Source organism: Larimichthys crocea, chromosome XX (genome assembly GCF_000972845.2).
Source record: "Larimichthys crocea isolate SSNF chromosome XX, L_crocea_2.0, whole genome shotgun sequence".
In the NCBI taxonomy this organism is placed as follows: domain Eukaryota; kingdom Metazoa; phylum Chordata; class Actinopteri; family Sciaenidae; genus Larimichthys; species Larimichthys crocea.
Window position 1 is genome coordinate 18,743,174 of NC_040030.1, and position 27,128 is coordinate 18,770,301.

General features: G+C 49.4%; 3 protein-coding genes across 8 annotated transcripts in view; 2 read left to right on the plus strand and 1 right to left on the minus strand.

Annotated features, from left to right (window-relative positions):
• crebl2 (cAMP responsive element binding protein-like 2) overlaps window positions 1-4,207 on the minus strand; it is a 36,791-nt gene extending 32,584 nt beyond the window's left edge. The window contains exon 1 of the mRNA XM_027291928.1: window positions 4,132-4,207. The gene's annotated coding sequence lies outside the window, so the exon portion shown is untranslated. The remainder of the gene's footprint in view (window positions 1-4,131) is intronic.
• On the plus strand, window positions 634-3,412 carry dusp16 (dual specificity phosphatase 16; the record flags this gene model as incomplete). Its single annotated transcript, XM_027291927.1, has 4 exons — window positions 634-846; window positions 950-1,109; window positions 1,195-1,318; window positions 1,394-3,412. Coding segments are annotated over 4 exons (1,566 nt in total), but the record flags the coding sequence as incomplete, so codon positions are not given.
• On the plus strand, window positions 4,194-27,068 carry eps8a (EGFR pathway substrate 8a, signaling adaptor). Of its 6 annotated transcripts, none has more exons than XM_027291922.1 (22): window positions 4,194-4,403; window positions 14,200-14,278; window positions 15,752-15,807; window positions 16,617-16,684; window positions 16,798-16,959; window positions 17,039-17,188; window positions 17,761-17,843; window positions 17,927-18,063; window positions 18,551-18,618; window positions 18,830-18,956; window positions 19,258-19,346; window positions 19,439-19,513; window positions 20,323-20,471; window positions 20,684-20,849; window positions 20,933-21,066; window positions 21,659-21,770; window positions 21,858-21,998; window positions 22,517-22,540; window positions 22,627-22,861; window positions 22,946-23,141; window positions 23,653-23,785; window positions 25,483-27,068. In XM_027291922.1, the coding sequence occupies exons 2-22, from the start codon at window positions 14,220-14,222 to the stop codon at window positions 25,588-25,590; spliced, it is 2,472 nt and encodes an 823-aa protein (XP_027147723.1). In that variant the 5' UTR covers window positions 4,194-4,403; window positions 14,200-14,219; the 3' UTR covers window positions 25,591-27,068. The 6 variants fall into 6 exon arrangements, with proteins under 6 accessions (XP_027147723.1, XP_027147725.1, XP_027147726.1 ...); XM_027291924.1 differs by having other exon boundaries at window positions 4,195-4,403; window positions 25,751-27,068; XM_027291925.1 differs by having other exon boundaries at window positions 4,196-4,403; window positions 20,933-20,970; window positions 25,480-27,068.
• The last annotated feature ends 60 nt before the right edge of the window (window positions 27,069-27,128 follow it).

Sequence of the window (27,128 nt, forward strand, 5' to 3'; positions counted from 1 at the left end):
ATGACAATGAATTACAATGAATGATAAAATGACAATGAATTACAATGACTGATAAAATGACAATGAATTACAATGAATGATAAAATGACAATGAATTACAATGACTGATAAAATGACAATGAATTACAATGAATGATAAAATGACAATGAATTACAGTGAATGATAAAATGACAATGAATTACAATGAATGCTAAAATAATTACAGTAGCAGTGGAACCTGTGATAGAGACAGAGAGACACAGATGCTCAGCAGCAGCAAATCATAAACTAACTATAAACTGTGATGGAGATATGGCAGCAATAAGGTTTCAGTCTGTCCTCAGCGTGTGAGACAGTCTGTCCTCAGCGTGTGAGACAGTCTGTCCTCAGCGTGTGAGACAGTCTGTCCTCAGCGTGTCTGTCTGTCTGTTGGTCTCTGGTTGGATAAGTTTCTGTGTCCTGCAGACGTCCTCCCTTCTTTCCACTGAGGGTAGTTATGTAACGATGATGTCACGCTGCACAGACGACTCCACCCTGAAGACTTGAACCCACCACTGAAAACATCACTTCCTGTTGGGATCAGCTGATTCAGCTTTTTTGATGATGTCATGGTGATGTCACGATGATGTCACGGTGGTGTTATGTTGTGGTGATGTTCCCAGACTAACCCTGACCTGGTTCTGGTCCATTTGTTCCTCTCAGGTGGGTTCTCAGAGTTCTCTCACCTGTTTCCGGGTCTGTGTGAGGGGAAGTCTGCTCTGGTTCCGTCCTGCATCTCTCAGCCCTGCCTGCCCGTCACCAACATCGGACCAACCCGCATCCTGCCTCACCTGTACCTGGGCTGCCAGAGGGACGTTCTCAACAAGGTGACTGAGACTGTCAAAATAAGAGCACACACAGTTGCAGAGCCTTTCAAAATAAGAGCGCACTGTTAGTCTGTTCTGACCCGGCTCTTGTTTCCGTCTTCAGGACCTGATGCAGCAGAACGACATCGGTTACGTCCTGAACGCCAGCAACACGTGTCCCAAACCGGACTTCATCCCCGAGTCTCACTTCCTGCGAGTTCCTGTCAACGACTCGTTCTGTGAGAAGATCCTGCCGTGGTTGGACCGATCGGTGGAGTTCATTGGTCAGTGTGTGTTCCTCCTCTGTGACATCATCGGAGCGCCATCGTCCGTACGAGTCGAGTAACCCAACCTGTGTTTGTGTTTCAGAGAAGGCCAAAGCCTCCAACGCTCGCGTCCTCGTGCACTGCCTCGCTGGAATCTCTCGCTCGGCCACCATCGCCATCGCTTACATCATGAAGAGGATGGACATGTCGCTGGATGAGGCGTACAGGTGAGTCTTAGTTTTATTTTGTAATGCCTGCCTTCATGACTTCCTGTCCTCGTCCTCACGTTGTTTGTGTCTCAGGTTCGTGAAGGAGAAGAGGCCGACCATCTCTCCAAACTTTAACTTCCTGGGTCAGCTGCTGGACTTTGAGAAGAAGATCAAGAGTCCTCATGGTACTGAGTCCAAACTGAAGTCCAGCAGTGAGGTCCCTGCTCCGCCCGATGACCCCGAGCCTCCACCCTGTCCGGAGGCCTGCGGCGGGCCGGGCCTGGCCCTGCTGGAGCCGCTCACACTGCCCTGCGTGTTAGCCGACGCCCCCGAGGAGCGCCTGCTGGCGGCAGCACTGAGCGGCCTGCAGCTCGCCGACGGCCCCGAAGACAACGCCCGACTGAAGCGCTCCTTTTCTCTGGACATTAAGTCGTACGGCGAGCCGGGCGGGAACGCTCCTCACCGCGTGTTCGTCCCTCACGGAGCGTCGGGAGACGCCGGTGACTTCTACAAACCGTCGACCTTCAAAGAGCCGAAGCCGTGCCAGTTCTCTCCGGTGGAGGAAGTCTCAGAGCAGTCCACGCCGGAGCAGAGCCCCGACAAGGAGGAGGCCGACGCGCCGGAGCGGGTTGCACTGCCAACCTCCGCCAGCTTCACCAAACCTCCACCCACTGCTCCGAACTGTTCGCATCAGCTGCACCGCAGCGGCAGCATGGAGGAGAGCGCCACCAGCTTCCTGTTCGGCCTGTCGCGCAGCCAGCAGCACCTCGCCAAGCCGGGCACGGGCGGCGCCCTGAAGGGCTGGCATTCGGACATCCTGCTGGGCCCCGTCACTGTCTCCACCTCCTCACTGGCCGGTGGCTGGTACCTCTCCTCCGACTCCACACGCTTCTACTCCACCTCGGCCATCCTGGGCGGTGGCGGTTTCGCGGCGTATGGTTGCGGTCACGGCCTGGAGGCGGTGCGGAGACGCAGCCGGCAGAGGACAGCGGACCGCGGCGACTCGAGGCGGAGCTGGCACGAAGAGAGCAGCTTCGAGAAACAGCTGAAGAGGCGGAGCTGCCAGATGGAGTTTGGAGACGGCATGACGGACAGCCGGAGAGGAGAGGACGGAGGACAGGCCAGCTTCACCGGCAGCATGGAGGTCATCCAGGTCTCCTGAGACTGAGACTGAGACTGAGACTGGTCCTGGTCCTGGTCCTGAGCTCTGCTCCAACACACAGCGCACATCAGACGCCGCCGAGACGCATCCGCCTGATCCTGAGACGAGAGTGTTGCATTGTGGGTTGTTTTTAGGTCGATGTTGCTAAGCTAACAGTCGACTAAACGAGCCGTCATGATGGGAAAAGACTGACACGTTACATGAACGTTGGATTTACGTTCTCATCATGTTTGTTTAAGAGAAATCTGAACGTTCCAACACAACGAGTCTCAGGGAGTCTCAGGGAGTCTCAGAGAGTCTCAGAGAGTCTAAGGGAGTCTCAGGGAGTCTCAAAGAGTCTCAGGGAGTCTCAGAGAGTCTTAGAGTATCTCAGGGAGTCTCAGAGAGTCTCAGAGAGTCTCAGAGAGTCTTAGAGGGTCTTAGAGAATCTCAGGGAATCTCAGGGAGTCTCAGAGAACAGCTCGACCACAGTCAGACAAGACCGGCTGAGACCGGCTGAGTTCAGAGCGATGAATGAAAAAATTGAGTCACTAAATGTAATGATGTCACAGCTCCACATCACTGTTCTGGTCTGTGCCGGTCTCAGCTGGTCTCAGCTGGTCTGTGCCGGTCTCAGCTGGTCTCAGCTGGTCTCAGCTGGTCTGTGCTGAAGTCTTTCGTTCTCTGATGGACGCCGTCGATGTGATGACGTGAACAGACTGAGCTTAGAGAGCTGCTCTCTGATTGGACGATGATGATGATGAAACTGGAGCCTGTTGACTTGAACTGGACCAGAACAGTCTCAGGTGAGCTCCGAGCCCAAACAGGAAACGGATTAAAACCGGATCAGAGACGGTCTGAGGTGCTGCGGCGTGCTGCGGCGTGCTGCGGCGCTCAGAGGACTCGTGTTCGTTCATGTTGCACTGCTGAGGTTTGAAGGTTTGATTAAAGTTTGAGAGACGTTAAAGAAACGTTTGTTTGTTTTCACTTCTCTGTAAAGAGTTCAACAGCAAAACCCGACCTGACCCAACAGAACCCGACCTGACCCGACCCAACAGAACCTGACCCGACCCACCGTAACTCGACCTGGCCTGACCTACCAGAACTCAACCCGACCTACGAGAACTCGACCAGACCCACCAGAACTCGATCTGACCCGACCCACCAGAACCTGACCCAACAGAACCCGACCTGACTCGACTCAAGTCAACAGAACCGACCTGACCCAGACCTGCTGAAGGTCAGACTGATCAGCTGATGATGAATCTGTGACGTCATGATTAAATCAGCTGTTTCTCTAATGAAAATTTAAATTTAAATTCAGACTCACAAACATCCGCTGGTTGTCATGGAGACAGTTCTGTTGTGATCACATGACTCAGAGAGGAAGTAACTAAAGCTGTCAGAAGTAATCGAGTACCAAGAACACTGAGGTGTGAGCTGACCAATCAGCAGCAGGGGGCGCTCTCACCTTTACGTCCGCAAGAGGTGACTGGAAGCGCGTCACGTGACGTCAGTATTGATTAATTAATCAAACATCCACGTCATGGTGGGTGGAGCCTATCACAACCACTCACACCTGTTCAGGTTCGTGTGTTTGGACTGTGGAGAACAGCCGAGGTTCGAACCCGACCCGCTGCGGCACGGTGCCGCACACACACACACACACACACACAGCGTGTCTCTGTACCTGTAACCTGGATACGGAGAGGGGGCGTGTCCACAGCTGCCTGTCAGTCCGCGCGGAGGGCTCAGGCTCCGCCCAGCGTTCTTAGAGTCTCAAAGTCAGTTTGGACCGAGTCAGAACCGAGCCGACACAGCGACAGTCCGGACCGCTGCAGCCGGACAGAGGAGCTCCGTGTGCCGGATACAGAGAGCGGAGAGCCGCGTGTCCCGGAGCCGTGAACGTTCGTGCCATGTTTTTCTAACGTTCCCTGGATGTTTGAAGCGCACCTGCAGGAGGTAAGCCGCTTTAACGGCTCCCTAACGGGGCACTGCACATTCCAGCTCCCGCTGCACCGGAGACCGACCTGCTGTCCGTTAACGGAAACACTGGCTCATTAATTATCCGCTTAAAGCGACGCGTTAATTATTTCCTAATGATTTCTGAGCTCGATCCTCCACCGGCTCCGAGCCGGAGCACAGCCGGCCCGGAGCCTCCGAGAGCGGGCAGCAGGCGGAGCACAGCCCGCTGGATGATGCTCACACACACACACACACACACAAACACACACACACACACACACACACACACACTTAATTTAAATAAACTTTTACCGGGAGGTGTCACCGAGTTTAATCCAGATTAAAATATTTTAATATTTGAATGTTTTTTATGCCGAAGTCCCGAACAGACCCGCAGACAGCTGCTGGCGGCCCGGCTCGGCTCCGACCAGAACCGGTCCTTCACAGCGCTGCAGGTCCCGTTAAATCAGCTGATCTGTGCATGGAGTCTGGTACTGTGTGTGTGTGTGTGTGTGCATCACTAAAAACATGCATGTCAACATGCTGACACCCCGGTGTGTGTGTGTGAGGCAGCCCGGGCAGCAGGCGCTGTTTCCCGGCAGCGTGTGTGCGGCTGCCCGGTGTGCCGGAGCTCCTTTGTCGGTGTCTCGGCTGCTCATTGTTCCAGCCGGGGTCACCGGAAGGTCTCTGCTCCGGTTCCCGTTAGCTCAGCAGCTCCGCCTCACCTGGTTTTAGCGGGAAAAAGAAGCACGTGGTTTTAATGAAGATCCAGGTGAGCAGGTGTTAGCAGCAGCTTGTTGTTGTGTTCAGGTCTCAGGTGAGCTCACCTGCTCAGACTGTTTCCATGGTAACGCCTGTGGACTGTAAATAAAGAAGTGAAGCTTCAATAACCCTCCATCAGCGTCCTCATCAGCGTCCTCCGTCATCAGCGTCCTCCGTCAGCGTCCTCCATCATCAGCGTCCTCCATCATCAGCGTCCTCCGTCAGCGTCCTCCATCATCAGCGTCCTCCGTCAGCGTCCTCCGTCATCAGCGTCCCCCATCATCAGCGTCCTCCGTCATCAGCGTCCTCCATCATCAGCGTCCCCCATCATCAGCGTCCCCTATCATCAGCGTCCTCTATCATCAGCGTCCTCTGTCATCAGCGTCCTCTATCATCAGCGTCCTCCATCAGTGTCCTCCGTCAACGTCCTCCGTCATCAGCGTCCTCCGTCTTCAGCGTCCTCCGTCAGCGTCCTCCGTCAGCGTCCTCTTCACTCTCTGCTCCTCTGCCATTACGTGAAGGTAATCCCAGCTCCGGTTCTAGCATGACACGAGGCAACACCAGCTAAAGTCCATTGGTTGTGAGGTAACATGCACCTGTATGAGGCGTTCAGGTGCAGAACCAGAGACTGCAGGCAGACAGAGGAGCTCCATGGATGTAGACCAGGCACACCACCACGTTCTGGATCATCTGAAGAGGTTTCACTGTCAGGCTGGAGGCCGTCAGGACGGACAGTAGTCTAGTCTGGAGATGAACACAGCTTGTGTCAGGAGCTGAGGACACAGGGGGTCGGGGTGGAGACACAGGGGTGGATGCTGAGGTGGAGACACAGGGGGTCGGGGTGGAGACACAGGGTGGAGACACAGGGTGGAGACACAGGGTGGAGACACGGGGTCGGGGTGGAGACACAGGGTGGAGACACAGGGTGGATGCTGAGGTGGAGACACAGGGTGGATGCTGAGGTGTAGCGCAGGTTTGTCTTCGAGGAGCTTTCCAGTCAAACACTTTCAGTCTGGGCAGCCAGGCTAACAGACGGCGCTAACATTAGGTCCCTTCACAATAAAAGTCCTGATGTTTGTCTCTGATTAGGACAAAGTCTTTTCCTCTGTGTCCGTCCTGTTTGTCTTCAGCTCTGTCAGCGCTCCTCTGGAGGTCAAAGGTCATCGGGCTCTTAGAGCTGAACACTTGAAGGACCTTTGAGCCGAGCGTTGTGTAATCTGACTGTTTTCTGGAGCTTTGTCCCAGTTTTCAGTTTCCTGTCTCAGATAGTGAAAGACTAAAGTCCACAGCTGGTCCTGGATCTGTTTTCTGCTGGGACTTCATGGGAACATCCAAACACTGCTGCCGTCCTCCTGAGACACTCAGACTATTTCTGGATGTTTCCCAGAGTCTCTGCGACTCCAAAAAACTGAAGACAGATTCAACAAGTCCAACCAAGAAACAAGACTGTCTAAAACCTGGACGTAGTCTCTGAGACGTGTCTCTGTAGAATAAGGCTTGAAAAAAAATCTGATAATCGTAAATCATTTTTTTAATCATTAACTCGATCAAACATTGATAAAACGTTAAATAAACGTCATTGTAGGTTCCTGTTGATGTCACTGACTTACTGGGCTTCTCTGGTGTGTGTGTGTGTGTGTGTGTGTGTGTGTGTGTGTGTGTGTCACTGGTTACCGCAACGACAGGCGTTGTGTTGTAACTGTACCTGCCAGGTGCTGCCGTGATGCGTTGATGGAGCCGTGTTGGATTATGGGATTGAAACAGGAAACTGGAGCTGGTCAGTTTGTCAGGAGTCGAGTTTCACAGCTGATTCTGGACCAGGTGAGCTCTGACTCAGCTCTGACTCAGGTGAGCTCTGACTCAGCTCTGACTCAGGTGAGCTCTGACTCAGGTCTGACTCAGGTGAGCTCTGACTCAGGTGAGCTCAGATCAGGCTGACAGTCCAGCAGCAGGTTATTGATCAGACTCAGTCAGCTGATCAGTGGATTATTGGAAGCTTTGTTCAGAGTGTCAGCGGGTTATTGATCAGTGACGTCGATCAGCTGATCTGTATGACATCATCAGTGTCACATCTCATCATGAACAAATAAACGATCAGAGCTGCACTAATGAATCAATCATTGATTATTGATTTTCTGTGAAGACCGTGTGAACACAGCACGTGTACACACACTAATAAAGGTGTGTCTGCCACCTGTCAGCTGGTCTACAAGCTCCGCCCCTGCCCCTCCCCCACCTGCCCATAACGAGTCATTAATTAGAGGCTTAGCGTGTCGGGTAAATCCTGCAGAGATCCTCAGTAATCCGTCACTCAGAGTCAGACGAGTCAGTCTGTGCAGCCCGGCCTCACCTGTGGACCTCACCTGTGGACCTCACCTGTGGACCTCACCTGTGGACCTCCGGACAGGTAAGTCTGTGCTTCATATCAGTCTGCAACAGGAAGTCAGATTTTATCAACAGGAAGTGAACTAAATAAGTCGTGGTGGTCTGTGGAGAAAACTGGGTCAGAACCTCCTCGAGGAGGCCCGTCCACTCACAGAGCTCCATCAGGCACAGACCTTATTCCTGCTGGTCTCAGAGGCTGTGCTCCAACCGGTCCAGTCCGGCTGCTGAGCCCGGTTCGGTTGATTCTGTTGATTGTTGGAGGACATCAGAGGGAAATGTTGCTAAAATCTGATCCAGTCTGAATAAAGTTCTGTGGTTCTGGTTCTGTACAGTAATCAGTGAGGCCCGACACAGACTGGATCAAACAGGAAGTCAGTGTTGAAGATTTAAACTTCAAACTCGACTGACGGATTTCAAACGTTAAACTTTATTTCTAACAATAAAGAACAGTGACGATCATCAGCAACTTCGTTAACATCGTTAACACCCTGACTTCTGTCTGCAGGCGTCGGTCAGGTTCCATTTATCTGGACAGCTCTAGTAGCAGTAGTAGTAGTAGTAGTAGTAGTAGTAGTAGTAGCGGTTGTAGCAGTAGCAGTTGTAACAGTAGCAGTTGTAGCAGTAGCAGTTGTAGCAGTAGCGGTTGTAGCAGTAGGAGTTGTAGCAGTTGCAGTTGTAGCAGTAGGAGTGGTAGCAGTAGGAGTTGTAGCAGTTGTAGCAGTAGGAGTTGTAGCAGTAGCAGTTGTAGAAGTTGCAGTTGTAGCAGTAGCAGTTGTAGCAGTAGGAGTTGTAGAAGTTGTAGCAGTAGCAGTTGTAGCAGTAGGAGTTGTAGAAGTTGTAGCAGTAGCAGTTGTAGCAGTAGGAGTTGTAGCAGTTGTAGCAGTTGTAGCAGTAGCAGTTGTAGCAGTAGCAGTTGTAGCAGTAGCGGTTGTAGCAGTAGGAGTTGTAGCAGTAGGAGTTGTAGCAGTAGGAGTGGTAGCAGTAGGAGTTGTAGCAGTTGTAGCAGTAGGAGTTGTAGCAGTAGCAGTTGTAGAAGTTGCAGTTGTAGCAGTAGGAGTTGTAGCAGTAGCGGTTGTAGCAGTAGCGGTTGTAGCAGTAGCAGTTGTAGTTGTAGTAGTTGTAGTAGTTGTAGCAGTTGCAGTTGTAGCAGTTGTAGTTGTAGCAGTAGCAGTAGCAGTTGTAGCAGTAGCAGTTGTAGCAGTAGCAGTTGTAGCAGTTGCAGTTGTAGCAGTTGTAGCAGTAGCAGTTGTAGCAGTTGTAGCAGTTGTAGCAGTTGTAGCAGTTGTAGCAGTAGCAGTTGTAGCAGTAGCAGTTGTAGCAGTAGCAGTTGCAGTTGTAGCGGTTGTAGCAGTTGTAGCAGTAGCAGTGCAGTAGCAGTTGTAGCAGTAGCAGTTGTAGCAGTTGTAGCAGTTGTAGCAGTTGTAACAGTAGCAGTTGTAGCAGTAGCAGTTGTAGCAGTTGTAGCAGTAGCAGTTGTAGCAGTAGCGGTAGCAGTTGTAGCAGTAGTAGCAGTTGTAGCAGCAGTAGCGGTTATAGCAGTAGCAGTTGTAGCAGTAGTAGCGGTAGCAGTTGTAGCAGTAGTAGCAGTTGTAGCAGCAGTAGCGGTTGTAGCAGTAGCAGTTGTAGCAGTAGTAGCAGTAGTAGCGGTAGCAGTTGTAGCAGCAGTAGCAGTTGTAGCAGTAGCGGTAGCAGTTGTAGCAGTAGCAGCAGTAGCAGTTGTAGCAGCAGTAGCGGTTGTAGCAGTAGCAGTTGTAGCAGTTGTAGCAGTAGCGGTAGCAGTTGTAGCAGTAGCAGTTGTAGCAGTAGCGGTAGCAGTTGTAGCAGCAGTTGTAGCAGTTGTAGCAGTAGCAGTTGTAGCAGTTGTAGCGGTAGCAGTTGTAGCAGTAGCAGTTGTAGCAGTAGCAGTAGCAGTTGTAGCAGTAGCAGTAGCAGTTGTAGCAGTAGCAGTAGCAGTTGTAGCAGTTGTAGCAGTAGCAGTTGTAGCAGTTGTAGCAGTAGCGGTTGTAGCAGTAGTGGTAGCAGCAGTTGTAGCAGTTGCAGTTGTAGCAGTAGCAGTTGTAGCAGTTGTAGCAGTAGTAGCAGTAGCAGTTGTAGCACTAGCAGTTGTAGCAGCAGTAGCGGTTGTAGCAGCAGTAGCGGTTGTAGCAGTAGCAGTTGTAGCAGTAGCAGCGGTAGCAGTTGTAGCAGTAGCAGTTGTAGCAGTAGCAGTTGTAGCAGTTGTAGCAGTAACGGTAGCAGTTGTAGCGGTAGCAGTTGTAGCAGTAGTAGCAGTAGCAGTTGTAGCAGCAGTAGCGGTAGCAGTTGTAGCAGTAGCAGTTGTAGCAGTTGTAGCAGCAGTAGCGGTTGTAGCAGTAGCAGTTGTAGCAGTAGTAGCGGTAGCAGTTGTAGCAGTAGCAGTTGTAGCAGTAGCAGTTGTAACAGTAGCAGTTGTAGCAGTAGCAGTTGTAGCAGTTGTAGCAGTAGCAGTTGTAGCGGTTGTAGCAGTTGTAGCGGTTGTAGCAGTTGTAGCAGTAGCAGTTGTAGCAGTAGCAGTTGTAGCAGTAGCAGTTGCAGTTGTAGCGGTTGTAGCAGTTGTAGCAGTAGCAGTGCAGTAGCAGTTGTAGCAGTAGCAGTTGTAGCAGTTGTAGCAGTTGTAGCAGTTGTAACAGTAGCAGTTGTAGCAGTAGCAGTTGTAGCAGTAGCGGTAGCAGTTGTAGCAGTAGTAGCAGTTGTAGCAGCAGTAGCGGTTATAGCAGTAGCAGTTGTAGCAGTAGTAGCGGTAGCAGTTGTAGCAGTAGTAGCAGTTGTAGCAGCAGTAGCGGTTGTAGCAGTAGCAGTTGTAGCAGTAGTAGCAGTAGTAGCGGTAGCAGTTGTAGCAGCAGTAGCAGTTGTAGCAGTAGCGGTTGTAGTTGTAGCAGCAGTAGCAGTTGTAGCAGCAGTAGCGGTTGTAGCAGTAGCGGTTGTAGTTGTAGCAGTAGCGGTAGCGGTTGTAGCAGTAGCAGTTGTAGCAGCAGTAGCGGTTGTAGCAGTAGCGGTTGTAGCAGTAGCAGTTGTAGCAGTAGCAGTTGTAGCAGTAGCAGTTGTAGTTGTAGTTGTAGCAGTTGTAGCAGTTGTAGTTGTAGCTTCAGTTCAGAGCATGAAGGGGATTCAGGTCTGTACCATAAAGCGTGGTGTTGTAATGTCTAATGCCTTAAAAACTGAGGTGCTGTAAAGCGTTGTGCTGTAAAGCGTGGCGTGGTGCTGTAAAGCGTGGTGCTGTAAAGCGTGGCATGGTGCTGTAAAGCGTGGCGCTGTATGTAGGTCATGGATAAATGAGTTTCCCTCTCTGAGGTCTCGTTAGTCAGATTAATCAATCCACAGCTGGAGCTGCTCTCATTAACACACAGGTCACATGACACACATCATTACACACACACACACACACACACACACACACACACACACACACCAGAACAGAACATGTTCTGTAGAACTGGTTCTGAGATGATTACAGACGACGCTCTGATGTCAGAGTATCCCACAATCCTTTGTTCAAGAGGTTAGGATTAGGTGTGTGTGTGTGTGTGTGTGTGTGTGATCACATGATGTAAATCTTACAATCCTCTTTACTTTCCTCAGAGACGCTGACACTGTTTGTCATCTGAAGATGATCATCAGGTTATATCAGCTAGAAAACATGTGAACAACGTTAGGACAACGTTAGAACAACGTTGGATGTCAAACTGTCCCTCTGTGGAGCTCTGACGTTGTCCTGCAGTTTAACATTGTTGTTGTTGGATGCTGACGAGTCTTTGAATTGGTTCTTGGAGAAACGTCCTCGACCAATCACAGCTGTGAGTTCATAAAGTGTTTTACAGTTTGTTGACAGTCATAAAGTTTGAATCCACCTGTCATCAATAATCTATAAACAGATTTCAGTGACGAGTGTGAGAATAACTTCCTGCTCAGTGACTCATTAAAGTTTAACGACGACTCGTTTGTTCCAGTTTGATCATTAACTAACGAGGGAGTGTTTGAACTTCCTCCTGCACGGAGCTTCTCAAACACGATTATTGATTTATTATTATTATTGATGTCACAGCTCAGGTTTACTGTGAGCCAGCCAGCTAACCCTTAGCTTAGCTTCAGTCACAGTTAACACATTAGCTCCTGGCTCCAACAAGCTAACGTTATCCAGCTAAACCTCAGTATGTAAATAAATGTGACATTAGCTTAGCTTAGCTTTGACTTGTTGACGTTAGCAGGCTCCTTTTCTGTGCTAACGTTAGCTGGTGTTGCTAACTGTTGACACAGCGGACTGTTTGTGGTTTCAGACCTGTGACTGTTACAGCGCACGGTTTGTCCTCTGCCGCGTTTACTCTGTGACATCAGAGGTGACCCGCGTCACATGACCTCCGTTTATCTGATGTCAAACAATGGGACTGATCTCAGCTCTGTTACCATGGAAACGCCTCACAGCCCGCCTCAGTGTGTGAGTGTCTGTCACACAAAACACACAGTCAGCAGCACGGCTGCTTCAGCGTCATCACGGCAACTGACGACAAGAGAAAAGACAGTGAACGCATAAATGTGTTTACAATGGGTGTGTATTGGTAGAATGTTCCAGAGCTAGAGTAGAGAGGGAGAGAAACGTTTCTCAAAAAATACATTTGCAAACGGCTCTCGTGGCCACAAATGTCACTCTACAGAAATAATTTCTACATAGAAACGTAGGAAAATTCGTGGGCTACGCAGCGATATCACTGCTGAAGCTGTCAGACTTATAGTTTTGGCGGGAGACGCACTGATGCTCCAGGATCACCCACCGACAGCCCCATCTACTCCCATGTAAACTGGAGAGGAGAAATTTCCCAAAGGAGCACGGGGCACCTGTTCTTTCTCTCTCTCCCCAGGTCACATTTTTTAACTTCACACACTGAAATTCAGCATTCACATGGTCGACAAGATGAGGATGCTCACGGTCATTTGGGCTTTTTGATACCACCTACCGTTTGGCATTAGTGTCCACTAGTTGGAGGGGCTTCATTTAGAGATTTTCTGTGTCTCTCAGCAGTCACTCACACACAGACAGAGCACAGCTGCAGTTACAGCTCTGACCTGCAGCTGACCCTGGTTGCTCGGCAACCTCAAGCTGCCTTTGACTGACTTTACTGAAGTCTCTGTGCTGCTGCAGTGTCAGTAATAATGTCTGTCAGACACACTCTACATTTATTTACACAGTTTATAGTTCATAATTAATCATTTAAACTCTGTCAGTGATGTAACACTTCCTGTTTCAGGCTGACTCATTCATGTTCTGATTGGACGTTTTAAACATCACCAACAGAAATCTAGAGTCTAAAACTTTCCTGCTTCCTGTCCTCTGTCACAGAATAAGCATGGCATATAAATGAAGTTATTAACAAACTGAATCATATTAAAGCAGTTCTAGTTGTTAACAGGAAGTTGGCTCTGATGGCAGCACCGTTTCCACCAATCACACGAGGTTGCTCTGTCGTGCTGTGAGGTCACAGCGTGTCATCTCAGGGTGAACTCTGCAGAGTGATGACACAGTTTGTTAAACAGAATCACATGTTTGTTCCCTGGATTAATTAATCTGTCAAATCACAAGATAATCAGCTGATCGATCAGCTTCAGTGATTGGTTGACTTCTTTTTCTGTAAAGAAATTTAAAATCTAAATATAACTTTATATATTTATATAATTTTATTTATGCTGAGAAACTGAGTTTGTTTCATGATTAGATCATTAACATATGCAAATTAGCATGTTCTCAAACATGATAAACTCTGATGTCATGTGTGAATGTGAATCCATACGTTTACTTTGAGTTACAGAAATGTTCTCTACACGACAACATATGAACATACATACATGTTACATACGTGTTATATGAACATACGTGTTACATACATGTTTATAAACATACGTGTTACATACGTGTTTATGAACATACATGTTACATACGTGTTTATGAACATACATGTTACATACGTGTTTATGAACATACATTTTACATACGTGTTATATGAACATACATGTTATATGAACATACGTGTAACCTACATGTTATATGAACATACGTGTAACATACATGTTATATGAACATACGTGTAACATACGTGTTATATGAACATACGTGTGAACAGACATGTCTGAACGTGTTCCTGAGCTCATTCCTCCCTGAGCGTCGCCTCACAGGCCGCCTGTCTCTGAGGAGCAGACATCACTGAAGCCTTGTCGTCATGGAGACGGAGTCCTGGGAAAAGTAATCACATGTGTTCTGTGCATACAGTGTGAACACGCGTGTGTGTTGTCACGCACACACTCATAAATCTCCTTGGAGACTCTTTGTGTTGACCCGTCTCTTTTCAGACGCTCCACAGGAAGTGTTTGTTCCTGATGACACGGGCTTAAAGTGGAACTGGACCAGGGCGGGTCAGAACCACAGAACTGAAAAGACTCTGATCAGACCCGGTGTAATCCCGCTGTGTTAAATATGTTCAGCTGTACTCGAGTATTTCTTCTCCTTACATTACTTTACATAACAAACATCAGCCGTGTGGCGGCTTCGCTCTCTTGACGATGATGATGATGATGATGTCACTGATGATGATGATGTCACTGATGATGATGATGATGTCGTCTCTCTCTCTCTGTGTTGCAGCTGACTGTCCACTGTGAAGGATGAACGGATATGAAAGTCCCGCCTCCGGCGTCTTCGCCTCCTACAGCTCACAGATCAAGTCAGTATGGCATCATCACAACACTCGTTAGCCACATTAGCTCCTTTGTAGGTTAACGGTTAACATACAGAAGTTAAGGATTGATTAAAGGTGTTTTAGTGTTTTCAGGGTAAGTTAAGGGTCGATTAAAGGTGTTTTAGTGTTTTCGGGGTAAGTTAAGGGTCGATTAAAGGTGTTTTAGTGTTTTCGGGGTAAGTTAAGGGTCGATTAAAGGTGTTTTAGTGTTTTCGGGGTAAGTTAAGGGTCGATTAAAGGTGTTTTAGTGTTTTCGGGGTAAGTTAAGGGTCGATTAAAGGTGTTTTAGTGTTTTCGGGGTAAGTTAAGGGTCGATTAAAGGTGTTTTAGTGTTTTCGGGGTAAGTTAAGGGTCGATTAAAGGTGTTTTAGTGTTTTCGGGGTAAGTTAAGGGTCGATTAAAGGTGTTTTAGTGTTTTCGGGGTAAGTTAAGGGTCGATTAAAGGTGTTTTAGTGTTTTCGGGGTAAGTTAAGGGTCGATTAAAGGTGTTTTAGTGTTTTCGGGGTAAGTTAAGGGTCGATTAAAGGTGTTTTAGTGTTTTCGGGGTAAGTTAAGGGTCGATTAAAGGTGTTTTAGTGTTTTCGGGGTAAGTTAAGGGTCGATTAAAGGTGTTTTAGTGTTTTCGGGGTAAGTTAAGGGTCGATTAAAGGTGTTTTAGTGTTTTCAGAGTAAGTTAAGGGTCGATTAAAGGTGTTTTAGTGTTTTTGGGGTAAGTTAAGGGTTGATTAAAGGTGTTTTAGTGTTTTTGGGGTAAGTTAAGGGTTGATTAAAGGTGTCTAACGAGGTCTCTGTCAGGTGTCTCCAGAAGTTGAGTTTTGTTGCAGCTTGGTTGTTCCAGTGTTCTAAGAAAACGTTGAATAAATGTTTAATGGAAACTTGAGTCGCATCTCGTTAGCGTCTGCAGGTCGTCAGTTAAAGCAGCTTCACACTGAGCGCGTGCGGTCACTCACTGTTTAAGACGACGCCCACAGGAAGCACATGTTTGACCCTGAACCTGATCCTGGTGTTTCCGTTCTGGACCTGGACCGGCTGACCCACTGAAACCTGAACCCGCTCGCTCTCATGCTAATTGATCCACTTATTTAATCAGCCGTGCTAATTTTAGAGCTAACAGGCTTCAGGCTACAGACAACGAGGTCAGTGAGCCAGAGAGGAGAGGGCCTGATCCAGGACCTGGACCAGGGCCTGATCCAGGACCTGGACCAGGGCCTGGACCCCAGGGCCTGATCCAGGACCTGATCCAGGGCATCAAACAGCTGATAATTAAAGCTAATGAGTGAGTCATCGCTCTGCACATGCTCAGTACGGATCATTGATGACATCATCTCCACCGACTTCCTGTTTCCTGTATCGTCCTGCTCTCTGATCAGCGTGAATAAATTATGTAAATTATTAACGAGTCACAAAGTGTGATGAGTTTCAGTGACACCTGTCTGTCTGTACCTGTCTCTCTCTCAGCGGCCATGACTCTTCGGACCCTCCCAAAGCCAAGTCCAGTGCCAAAGCTCTGTACGGTGAGTCTCAGTACTTCCTGTTTACAGTTCATCATGATCTCACAGCTGATTGGCTGCTCTGTCGTCTCTCTCTGGACCAATCAGAAGCAGAGCTGAATGTTTTGTGTCCGGTTTGTCTGAACAGGATCAGATGAAATCTACTTCCTGCGCTCGTCGGCCAAACAGAAAAAGAAAAGTCAAAGTGAGCCGTTTGAATCGGACTCTTATTTTGGTAGCTGTGATCGAGTTTCCTCTTCCTGTGCTACCAAACTACCAAAATAAGAGCCATGTTGTTTCTCTGAGGTCGGACGACGTGTGGGACTGAAAATCAGCCTGTTCATTAAAGTTTTAATTATTCAAATTAATTATTCAACAACAGTCCCACAGTGGTCCAACCTGTGTGTGTGTGTGTGTGTGTGTGTGTGTGTGTTTGCATGACGTCAGATGAACAGAACCACATCATCTGCAAAGAACTGGATCAGTTCTTTGGTCCCCAAACATGCTCTGAGTCCGAACCTCTAAACATGAACCCAGAATCTGGAGGTGACGGGCCGAGAGTTCTGGTTTCTGTTTGTAGTCCGAGTCAACCAATCAAGTTTGAGCTGGTTTGGACTGAAACGTTCCATTTAGAGAGTGTGTGAGTCAAAGACCAGGACCAAGGCCGAGGCAAGACCAGGAGTCCTCTACGAAGATCTGGACCGCAACCCGGCCCGGATAACAAACCAATACCGGATGGGACTGGATGGGACCGGATGGGGCCTGGTGGATGGTACCAGGTGAAACCAAACCAGAGTGTCAGAGGTGATTAACTGTTGTGCTCTCTCCTTCAGAACAGCGGAAACACTTCACCAAAACCAGCATCGACAGTCTGACGGACACGTCGCAGTACCATGTGGAGGTGAGACCAGAACTCTGTTTTACCTAGCAACACTGTGTCGTCAGATCCTGATTGGTCAGAACATTTAGTTTCCTCACGATCAGCTGACTGTTGTTTGCCTCTGTCGTCCTCAGCACCTGACCTCGTTCGTGTTGGACCGTAAAGACGGGATGATCACGGTGGACGACGGGATCCGACGTCTCCGCCTGCTGGACGCTAAAGGGAAGGTGTGGACTCAGGAGATGCTGCTGCAGGTGGAGAACAAGAGCGTGAGCCTGATCGACCAGGAGACCAAGGTGAGGCGGCGCCGACAGGTCCAGAGGTTAAACACATGAATATTTCTACGTCACTGCATGAAACCATCTGAACTTTCAGAACGAGCTGGAGAACTTCCCCATCGGGTCGATCCAGCACTGCCAGGCCGTGATGAACGCCTGCAGCTACGACTCCATCCTGGCTCTGGTGTGTAAGGACTCGGGTCAGAACAAACCGGACCTCCACCTGTTCCAGTGTGACGACATCAAGGTAAACAAAGCCTGTGATTGGTCACATCAAACTGTAGGTAACTATAGCAACAGGAGTGAGACCCCTGGAACCTCCTCCAGACCCTTCAAGGACCTCAGCAGCCTTTTCAAAGACCTTTGAAATCTTATTAAGGACCCGCCACATTTTTCCAGGTAGATGAGTCAGAACTTTAACGTGTCCGTCTGTCTGAACTTTAACGTGTCTGTCTGTCTGAACTTTAACGTGTCCGTCCGTCTGTCTGAACTTTAACGTGTCCGTCCGTCCGTCTGTCTGAACTTTAACGTGTCCGTCTGTCTGAACTTTAACGTGTCCGTCTGTCGGTCTGAACTTTAACGTGTCCGTCCGTCTGTCTGAACTTTAACGTGTCCGTCTGTCTGAACTTTAACGTGTCCGTCTGTCTGAACTTTAACGTGTCTGTCCGTCGGTCTGAACTTTAACGTGTCCGTCGGTCGGTCTGAACTTTAACGTGTCCGTCCGTCTGTCTGAACTTTAACGTGTCCGTCCGTCTGTCTGAACTTTAACGTGTCCGCCGGTCGGTCTGAACTTTAACGTGTCCGTCGGTGTCTCCTCAGGCGAGTCTGATCCACGCAGACGTAGAAAGTGCCATGATCGATGCCAAAGGCGGGAAAGTGAAGAAGAGACCGGAGGCGCTCAAGTAAGAACCAATCACCATCAAACACTGAGAGGTCGTGTTACCACGCTGACACCTGATTGGCTGATCTGTCCAACTGTCTGCAGAATGATCCTGAAGAGTGATGGGATCATCCCGCCTCCCCCTGCAGCTCCCGCCCCCGAACCACCGGAATCATCCAATCAGGTGGACGTGAAGAGTCGAGCGGCCGCCTGGTCAGCGTGGACCAATGAACAGCAAGAGTGTGAGTGATGTCACATCAAACATTTGAATGCTAACATGCTAAAAACATGACTCAGTATTATTGAATGTGCTAAACAGATTTGATTGGTTGTTGATGGTTATTGATGGTTGTTGATTGGTTGTTGATTGGTTGTTGATTGGTTGTTGATGGTTATTGATGGTTGTTGATGGTTATTGATTGGTTGTTGATGGTTATTGATGGTTATTGATTGGTTGTTGATGGTTATTGATGGTTATTGATGGTTGTTGATGGTTGTTGATGGTTATTGATGGTTGTTGATGGTTGTTGATTGGTTGTTGATGGTTGTTGATTGGTTGTTGATGGTTGTTGATGGTTATTGATGGTTGTTGATTGGTTGTTGATGGTTGTTGATTGGTTGTTGATGGTTATTGATGGTTATTGATGGTTGTTGATGGTTGTTGATGGTTATTGATAGGTTATTTATAGGTTATAGATTGATTACTGTTGATTCTGCTGCTGCTTGCAGATGAGAAGCTGCTGTCGGAGGAGGACGGGCCGGTGGAGATGACGGCGGCTCGAGTGGACCGGGACGTGGTGAGTCTGTGTTTGTGATCTGAGAGCAGCTGCAGTTTAAATCTTTAAGCTGATTGGACGACGCTGTTTGATTGAATCCGTTTTTTCAGGAAGCTTTGAGGAAAATCTGCTTACACAAATAAAGCTGAGCGCTGAGGAACACTGACCTCTGCTCTGTTTGCTTTAGTTTAATCATTAAAGACGTGAAGGTGAAACAAACTTCTCTCTGCAGCAAATCCTGAACCGCATCCTGGACGACATCGAGTTCTTCGTCACCAAACTGCAGAAGGCTGCCGAGGCGTTTAACGAGCTCTCCAAGAGGAAGAAGATCAAGAAGGGCAAGAAGAAAGGTCCAGGAGGTGAGCTGGGGGGTGCTGGTCTGAGGTCTGAGCACGGCGTCCTGTGAAGAAAACCTTTAAACTACACAAACATGAGTTCATATCCAACACCTGACATGAAAATTTGATTAACACGTGTTTTAATTTCATCATGAGTCACATTTAATATTTAAAATGTCACCAGATGAGTCATTTCACAACTTTTCCCTCTGAATAAATTATTGAGGGGAAATGGTTGCCAGACGTTTGTTAAATGTTTGTCTAACGTTTGTTACATGTTGTGTGCAGCTCTTTGTTTATGTCTTCTTCTTCCGTCCACCAGAGGGCGTCCTCACTCTGCGCTCCAAACCTCCAGGTGAAGAAGAATTCGTGGACTGTCTGCAGAAGTTCAAACACGCCTTTAACCAGCTGGTACGCCGCCGCCTCTGATGGACCGACGAAACGTTGATGAAACATTGATGAAACGTTCTTCTTATGTTCTTATGTATCTGTGATCTGTGCAGGGCAAACTGAAGGATCACATCCAGAACCCGAGCGCCGAGGACCTGCTGCACTTCCTGTTCAACCCGCTCAGGATGGTCAGAACTCTTTAATTAATTAATTAATTATTTTATTTTATTTTTCTGGATTCTGTTTGTTTTTATCTCGAACTCAGAAGAAATAATTAAAAAACATCACAAAAGTCACATCTGTCCTCCTGTCCTCGTCCTGTCCTTGTCCTCCTGTCCTCATCCTGTCCTTGTCCTCCTGTCCTCGTCCCCCTGTCCTCCTCCTGTCCTCCTCCTATCCTCCTCCTGTCCTCGTCCCCCTGTCCTCCTCCTGTCCTCATCCTCCTGTCCTCGTCCCCCTGTCCTCCTCCTATCCTCCCCCTGTCCTCCCCGTGTCCTTCTCCTGTCCTCGTCCCCCTGTCATCCTCCTGTCCTCCTCCTGTCCTCGTCCCCCTGTCCTCCTCCTGTCCTCCTCCTGTCCTCGTCCCCCTGTCCTCCTCCTGTCCTCCTCCTGTCCTCGTCCCCCTGTCCTCCTCCTGTCCTCCTCCTGTCCTCGTCCCCCTGTCCTCCTCCTGTCCTCCTCCTGTCCTCGTCCCCCTGTCCTCCTCCTGTCCTCCTCCTCCTGTCCTCGTCCCCCTGTCCTCCTCCTATCCTCCTCCTGTCCTCCCCGTGTCCTTCTCCTGTCCTCGTCCCCCTGTCATCCTCCTGTCCTCCTCCTGTCCTCGTCCCCCTGTCCTCCTCCTGTCCTCCTCCTGTCCTCGTCCCCCTGTCCTCCTCCTGTCCTCATCCCCCTGTCCTCGTCCTCCTGTCCTTGTCCCCCTGTCCTCGTCCCCCTGTCCTCCTCCTGTCCTTGTCCCCCTGTCCTCGTCCCCCTGTCCTCCTCCTCCTCCTGTCCTCAGGTGATCCAGGCGTCTGGCAGTGTTGACCTTGCTCGTAGTGTTGTCGTTCCTCTGCTGACTCGAGAGGCGATCGACTTCCTGCACGGCTCGGGGACGCCGGAGGAGAGACACGTGTGGGTGACTCTGGGAGACGGCTGGACCAAGTGCAGGTGAGACGGCGGCGTGGTCCGACACCGTGAACTCGTCGTCTAATGAAACGTTAAATCAACGTTTTGTGGTGGTTCCAAATGTCCCATGATGTGTCTCACCTGTCTGTGTCTCACCTGTCTGTGTCTCACCTGTCTGTGCTCACCTGTCTGTGTTTCACCTGTCTGTGGCTCACCTGTCTGTGCTCACCTGTCTGTGGCTCACCTGTCTGCAGGTTGGAGTGGCCGAAGGATCATTACTTCCCTCCGTGTCCGCTGAGGTTCCGTGACGGTTGGGAGCCTCCGGCGCTGAGAGAACAGGAAGTGACTCATCTTGCCGAGAGTCTCGCCGACGGCGAGCTGCAGAGACAGGAAGAGCTGAGGAGCAGGCTGATGCAGGAGGTGTGTCCCGCCACGCATCACTTCCTCCTGAATGACCCCAACACGTCTCTGATGTTTGACTGACTTCCTGTTTGTGTGTGCAGCCGGCGGCGGCGGTGCAGCAGCTTCCTCCTGCAGACGGGTACGCCTTCGCCAACTCCTACAAACGCATGCAGATCCTGGATCAGGACGCGGCCATGGCCGCATTCAAACAGGCTGTCAGCTGCCGCTTAGACCGGTAACTCTGAGGTCACATGACGCCGTGGAGAACTGATCCCTGACCTGCCGTTTCCCGCCACTGCGAAGCTACGGAGGACCAAACGTGACTCAGAAAATGAAACTTGAAAAACGTTGTTTCTGTTTTTACAATGTACAGAATCTAAAACTGATCCTCTTTATTCAGTGAACGTTTCGTCCTCCATGTAAATCTTCTTCTTCGTCCTGACTCATTAATTATTAATCATTTCTTTTTTTCTCTGATTTGAAAATCTTCAAACTTTGTTTTTTCTTTTTTTTCTTCTGTCTTTAAATTTCATTTTTCTCTCGTTGATTTGAAGTCGGGACATTTCTCCACGGCGGTAAAACATCGAGAACGTTACGGAAACGTTTCAGAGCGACAAATATTATTTTTATTTATTAATTTAATTTTTATTTTTTTTGGAAAATGTTTCGTTTTATTTTCTGTTAAAGTGAAATTTCAAATATTTTCATCAGAAATCTAAATTCTGAATCTACAAACTGTTCGTTAGAATTTGTGACGCTGTGATTGGTTGATTAGCCACGCTGTGATTGGTTGATTAGCCACGCTGTGATTGGTTGATGTGTTTCAGGAGCCTGGACGTGGACAGCAGGGGCCAATCAAAACTGTTTGCCAAATCTAAATACGACTTTGTGGCGAGAAACAACACGGAGCTGTCTGTGCTCAAAGACGAGGTCGTCGAGGTAAACGAATTAAACATTCATCAAATCTTAGATTCCAGACTAATTGAAGTCTTGGTTGTCGTCTGAGCCCTGAGACTCGTCTGTCAGGTTCTGGACGACAGGAAGCAGTGGTGGAAGGTCCGTAACGGCTGCGGGGCGTGCGGCTACGTGCCAAACAACATCCTGGAGGTGACCAAAGCGGTGGACATCACGGGCAGAGGAGAGCCAATCTACAGCCACACCATACAGGTAAACACACCTGTGGATCAGTGTGTGTGTGTGTGACATCATCAGTCACCTGACCAGCCTCATGACATCACTGTCTCACCTGCGTTCATCTGTTTTATTTTGAATCATCAAAGCTAATGATGCCAAAGAAGGAGTTTGAGTTGTTCAAGGTAGGACGAGTGTGTTAGTCCAACGTTTGCTGTGAACCTTAAAGGAACCTTAAAGGAACAGTCTCACATTCTGATTGGTCAGCCGATAGCTTCAACGCTAACGCTGCTAAAAACATTTTTCTACATAACAGACGTGGTGTTTATCATCAGCTATGCTAACAGTTTCCCTCTGCTTCCAGTGTTTGTGCTAAGCTAGGTAGCTGCAGTCATTAGCATGAGTGATGATAACCCGCTACAGGCTAACAGTTTCCCTCTGTTTCCAGTGTTTGTGCTAAGCTAGGCTAAGTGTCAGACTGTTCCTTCTCGTCTCAGTTTTTTTGTTTCATCATTTCATTTCCTCCATTTTTATTTTTTCATTTCATGTTTCAGCAATTACTGAGCGAGTTAAACGAGGTAACGTCACCTTCAAATATTAGACGCTTTATTTTGAAGGTTTCCTGTCCCTGCTCACAGAGCCTCTGACTTCCTGTCCCTCTCAGAAACAGACTAAACCAGCAGCGACACCGATGCCTGCGGCTCCGACGCCGCCCCCTCCGGCCCCCGCCAGGCTCCCCACGCCCCCGCTGCCTCCTCCAGCCGCCGAGCCCGCCGAGCCGCCCGCCGGCAGCAGCCAGGTGAGCCGGCAGGTGAGCCGGCAGAACAGCACGACGTCCAGCGACAACGGCGGCGTCGCCATGAGAGACCACGGCAACCAGAGAACGGCACCTGGAAACCGTGAGTCCAGAAAAGATGACGCCGCGTTTGAAAGTCGTGATGTCACGAGAAATACGTCATGTGGTTTGTCCCCCCGTCCTGCAGGCAGGAAGTCCAACATGGAGGAAGTCCAGGACGAGCTGATGCACAGACTGACTTTGGGTCGCAGCGCTCAGAAGAAGATCCAGGTTCCCGCTCGAGGCGGCGGCGGCGGCGGCGGCGTGGCGCCCGTCAGCATCACGTACGACTCGACACCGGACGACGTCAGAGCGTGGCTGGAGGCCAAAGGCTTCAGTCCAGTGTGAGTGTGTGGACGGACAGAGACACGGGACATGACATCACACTGTGAGACTGACTAAGACCTGTGCTCTGTCCTCTCTCCTCTGTCCTCTGTCGTCTCCTCTGTCCTCTGTCCTCTGTCGTCTCCTCTGTCCTCTCTCCTCTGTCGTCTCCTCTGTCCTCTGTCCTCTGTCGTCTCCTCTGCTCTGTCCTCTGTCGTCTCCTCTGTCCTCTGTCGTCGCCTCTGCTCTCTGTCGTCTCCTCTGCTCTGTCCTCTGTCGTCTCCTCTGTCCTCTGTCGTCTCCTCTGCTCTGTCCTCTGTCGTCTCCTCTGTCCTCTGTCGTCTCCTCTCCTCTGTCGTCTTCTCTGCTCTCTGTCGTCTCCTCTGTCCTCTGTCGTCTCCTCTGCTCTGTCCTCTGTCGTCTCCTCTGTCCTCTGTCGTCTCCTCTGCTCTCTGTCGTCTCCTCTGTCCTCTGTCGTCTCCTCTGTCCTCTGTCGTCTCCTCTCTCGTCTCCTCTGTCCTCTGTCCTCAGGACCATCACCAGTCTCGGCGTCCTGACCGGCGCTCAGCTGTTTTCTCTGAACAAAGACGAGCTGAAGACAGTTTGTCCCGACGACGGAGCTCGAGTCTTCAGCCAGGTCACCGTCCAGAAGGCGGCGCTGGAGGTGAGTGTCAGAGGTCATGTGATGTCAGTGTGATGTTGTGTTTTTCATGTTTTATTTTGAAGGAAATGACACTGTCAGATGTTATGTAGAGGTTGTATGAAGGTTGTATGAAGGTTAGAGCTCTTGCAAACAGCTGATTGGTTCATCAACAAACAAACTGACTTTGTGTGGAAGCTGCAGGTCTGAACTGGTCCGGGTCCTGATCTGGTCCAGGTCCTGATCTGGTCAGGGTCCTGATCTGGTCCGGTCTTGGTCCTGATCTGGTCCTTGTCCGGTCTTGGTCCTGGTCCTGGTCTGGTCCTGATCTTGGTCCTGATCTGGTCCTGGTCCTGGTTCTGATCTGGTCCTGATCTGGTCAGGGTCCTGATCTGGTCCTGGTCTTGGTCCTGATCTGGTCCTGGTCCTGGTCTGGTCCTGGTCTGGTCCTGGTCCTGGTCAGTCTGCAGTGTGTCTGAGGGTCTGGTCTTCAGTCTTAAGTCTGGCACGGTCTGGTCTGTGGTCTGTTTCCACCTGCAGGTCTTCTTCTGACCCCTCTTTGATCTTCTGAGTCCGTCCCTCTTCCTGCAGGTATCGAACTCACGAGCACGCCGACGCCTCGCTCTGTGGGCCAGAGTTACAGGAAGTGACATCATCAGAACCAAAAGGCCTCTTTGACCCGACACCTTGTGACATCACTTCCTGTCTCTGGCCGTCAGAACGCGGCGTTTTAAGGTAGCGCCAGTCTTTGTCCTCCCGCTGTTCAGTCAGTCCGCCTTAAACCCGACAACGCTCCACTTCCTGTTGCCCTCTGACCCCGCCCCTTCCTGTAGAGACCAGGAAGTAGATCTCCTCTGTGTGTTAGCTTAGCATCAATTAGCTAATCGTTGTTCCAACATCGGTTACCATGACGACAGAGAACATCATCACAAACCGGTCACGTGACCGTCCTGAGTTCAAACTCTGTTCTCATTGGTTCATAGTTTTGGTCATGTGACATGTTTGTGTGACCAGGCGTAGTCGTACTCCGTTTCCCAGCATGCCTCCTTGAACCAGCTGACTCACGCTGTAGATGTTTTCCTGCACGCGCTCAGTCCGGCTGCAGCGAGCGTCACCAGAAGAGTCGCCGACCTCGCTGACGCTGCGTAGATCCGATGCCACCGCCCCCGCCACGCAACCGCCACGCAACCGCCACGCAACCGCCACGCAACCGCCACCGCCACGCGCTGCAGACGAGGATTCACATCAATGTTTGACGTCTAACCAGCTGTTTGTCTCTGCTCCCTCACTCCCTCCCCTCCTCTCCTTGTCTCCTCTCCTTGTCTCCTCGTCTCCTTGTCTCCTCTCCTTGTCTCCTTGTCGCCTTGTCTCGTCTCCTTGTCTCCTTGTCTCCTCTCCTCGTCTCCTTGTCGCCTTGTCTCCTCTCCTTGTCGCCTTGTCTCCTCTCCTTGTCTCCTCTCCTTGTCTCCTTGTCGCCTTGTCTCGTCTCCTTGTCTCCTTGTCTCCTCTCCTCGTCTCCTTGTCGCCTTGTCTCCTCTCCTTGTCGCCTTGTCTCCTCTCCTTGTCTCCTCTCCTTGTCTCCTTGTCTCCTCTCCTTGTCTCCTTGTCTCCTCTCCTTGTCTCCTTGTCTCCTCTCCTCGTCTCCTCCCCTCCTCTCCTTGTCTCCTCTCCTTGTCTCCTTGTCTCCTCTCCTCGTCTCCTTGTCTCCTCTCCTTCAGAAGAGTTCAGGTGCGGAGCTTCAGGAGATCATGAGGAGGCGGCAGGAGAAGCTGGCAGCCAGTACCTGTGACTCAGGGGTGGAGTCTTTTGACGAAGGCAGCACCCATTAAGCTCCTCCACTCCTCCTCCTCCACTCCTCCTCCACTCCTCCCTCCCTCCCTCCACTCCTCCTCCACTCCTCCCTCCCTCCTCCCTCTCTCCCTCCTCCCTCCTCCCTCCTTTACTGTCATTGGATCTCCTCACGTTGCAGCCTGCTGTTTTCATCCTCAGGCGGCGGCGGACCACGCCAAGTTTGTGGAGATCATGCGTCGCAGACAGGAACTCCTCAGCTCGTCTCCTCCGTAGAACCGGTCCGACATGTCGGAGAGGTTCTGCCATGAAGTTCACCTGAACTGTCTGTCTGTGGTTCTGTCTGTGGTTCTGTCTGTGGTTCTGTCCGCCTGTCCAAAGTAAACCTCTCAGTATTGATGTCAGACGGACGGGCCGGCTCCAGTTTGAGTCTCAGACGTCGTCACAGAGTCACAGAGATCGTTTCAAAGTTTCTCTGAAGTTTGAATAATTAATTAACATTAATTAAACCAACGGACCTCGACTGTGAACGTCAGACGAGCAGCAGGTGGCGCCAAATCTCCAAATCTGAGTTTGTTTTGGCTCCAACATGAAAATTATAAATAAAGATTTAATTTAGTTTGTGTTGAACTCTGTGACTCAACGTGACGACAAACGTTGATTCTGTAATTAAAATATACATCAAGAATTAATATTCATAGTTTAATCTTTGTTTAAATAACGTTATATAAACGTTCAGAGAACTGATCGACTGGAAATCTTTCATTCATGATTCAGACAAAAACGTTTAATAATTAAATTAAATTAAATTTGATGAAATGCTTTCTGTTTTTAAGGTGGAATGATGAATTAACAAGTCAAATGAATGTATCCACCTTAAACACCATGAATGTCTTCAGGCTCCGTCCACTGCGACAGGTAGCCTCACGTCCACGCCGTTAAAGAGACTAAAACCTGGACGTAGTCTCCGTGACGTCCCCGCAGACTGTCTAAAACCTGGACGTAGTCTCTGAGACGTCCCCGCAGACTGTCTAAACTGACTTGAGGTCAGTTAATGACTTGACTGATCTTTAGTTTTTTATTAAATTCCTGATTTCACTTTTTTAATTTCATGAAGCTTCGTTAGCTCAAACTGTCGCTCTGCTAACAAACATCATCAACACTTCAGGAAGTTCACAAACTGTTTTTCTGTTTACCGTAAATTCTCTAAATGAGGTCTGTCATTTTATTTTAATTTTAAAATCAGAAAAAATCATTTTCATCATTTCAACATGAACACGAGTTTTTACGTGTTCGTCCTCGTCCTGTTTGAGACTTTACGGTAAACTGAACGTCGTCTGTAAATGTCGTGTTCAGGAGAACGTTGACAAAACGTTAAACAAACATCAGTCAGCAAAAAATGATGTGTACACCGACACACACACACGACTGTTTTCTCATCAGTTTATTGACTGGCTGAACGTTAAATCTGTTTGTATATGTTCGCATATAAGACGTATAAAGATCAATACTCACTGTGGCTCGTTGATTGTATCGATTGATTCATTGATTCCACTCCAGTGGAAACACGTTGACCTGT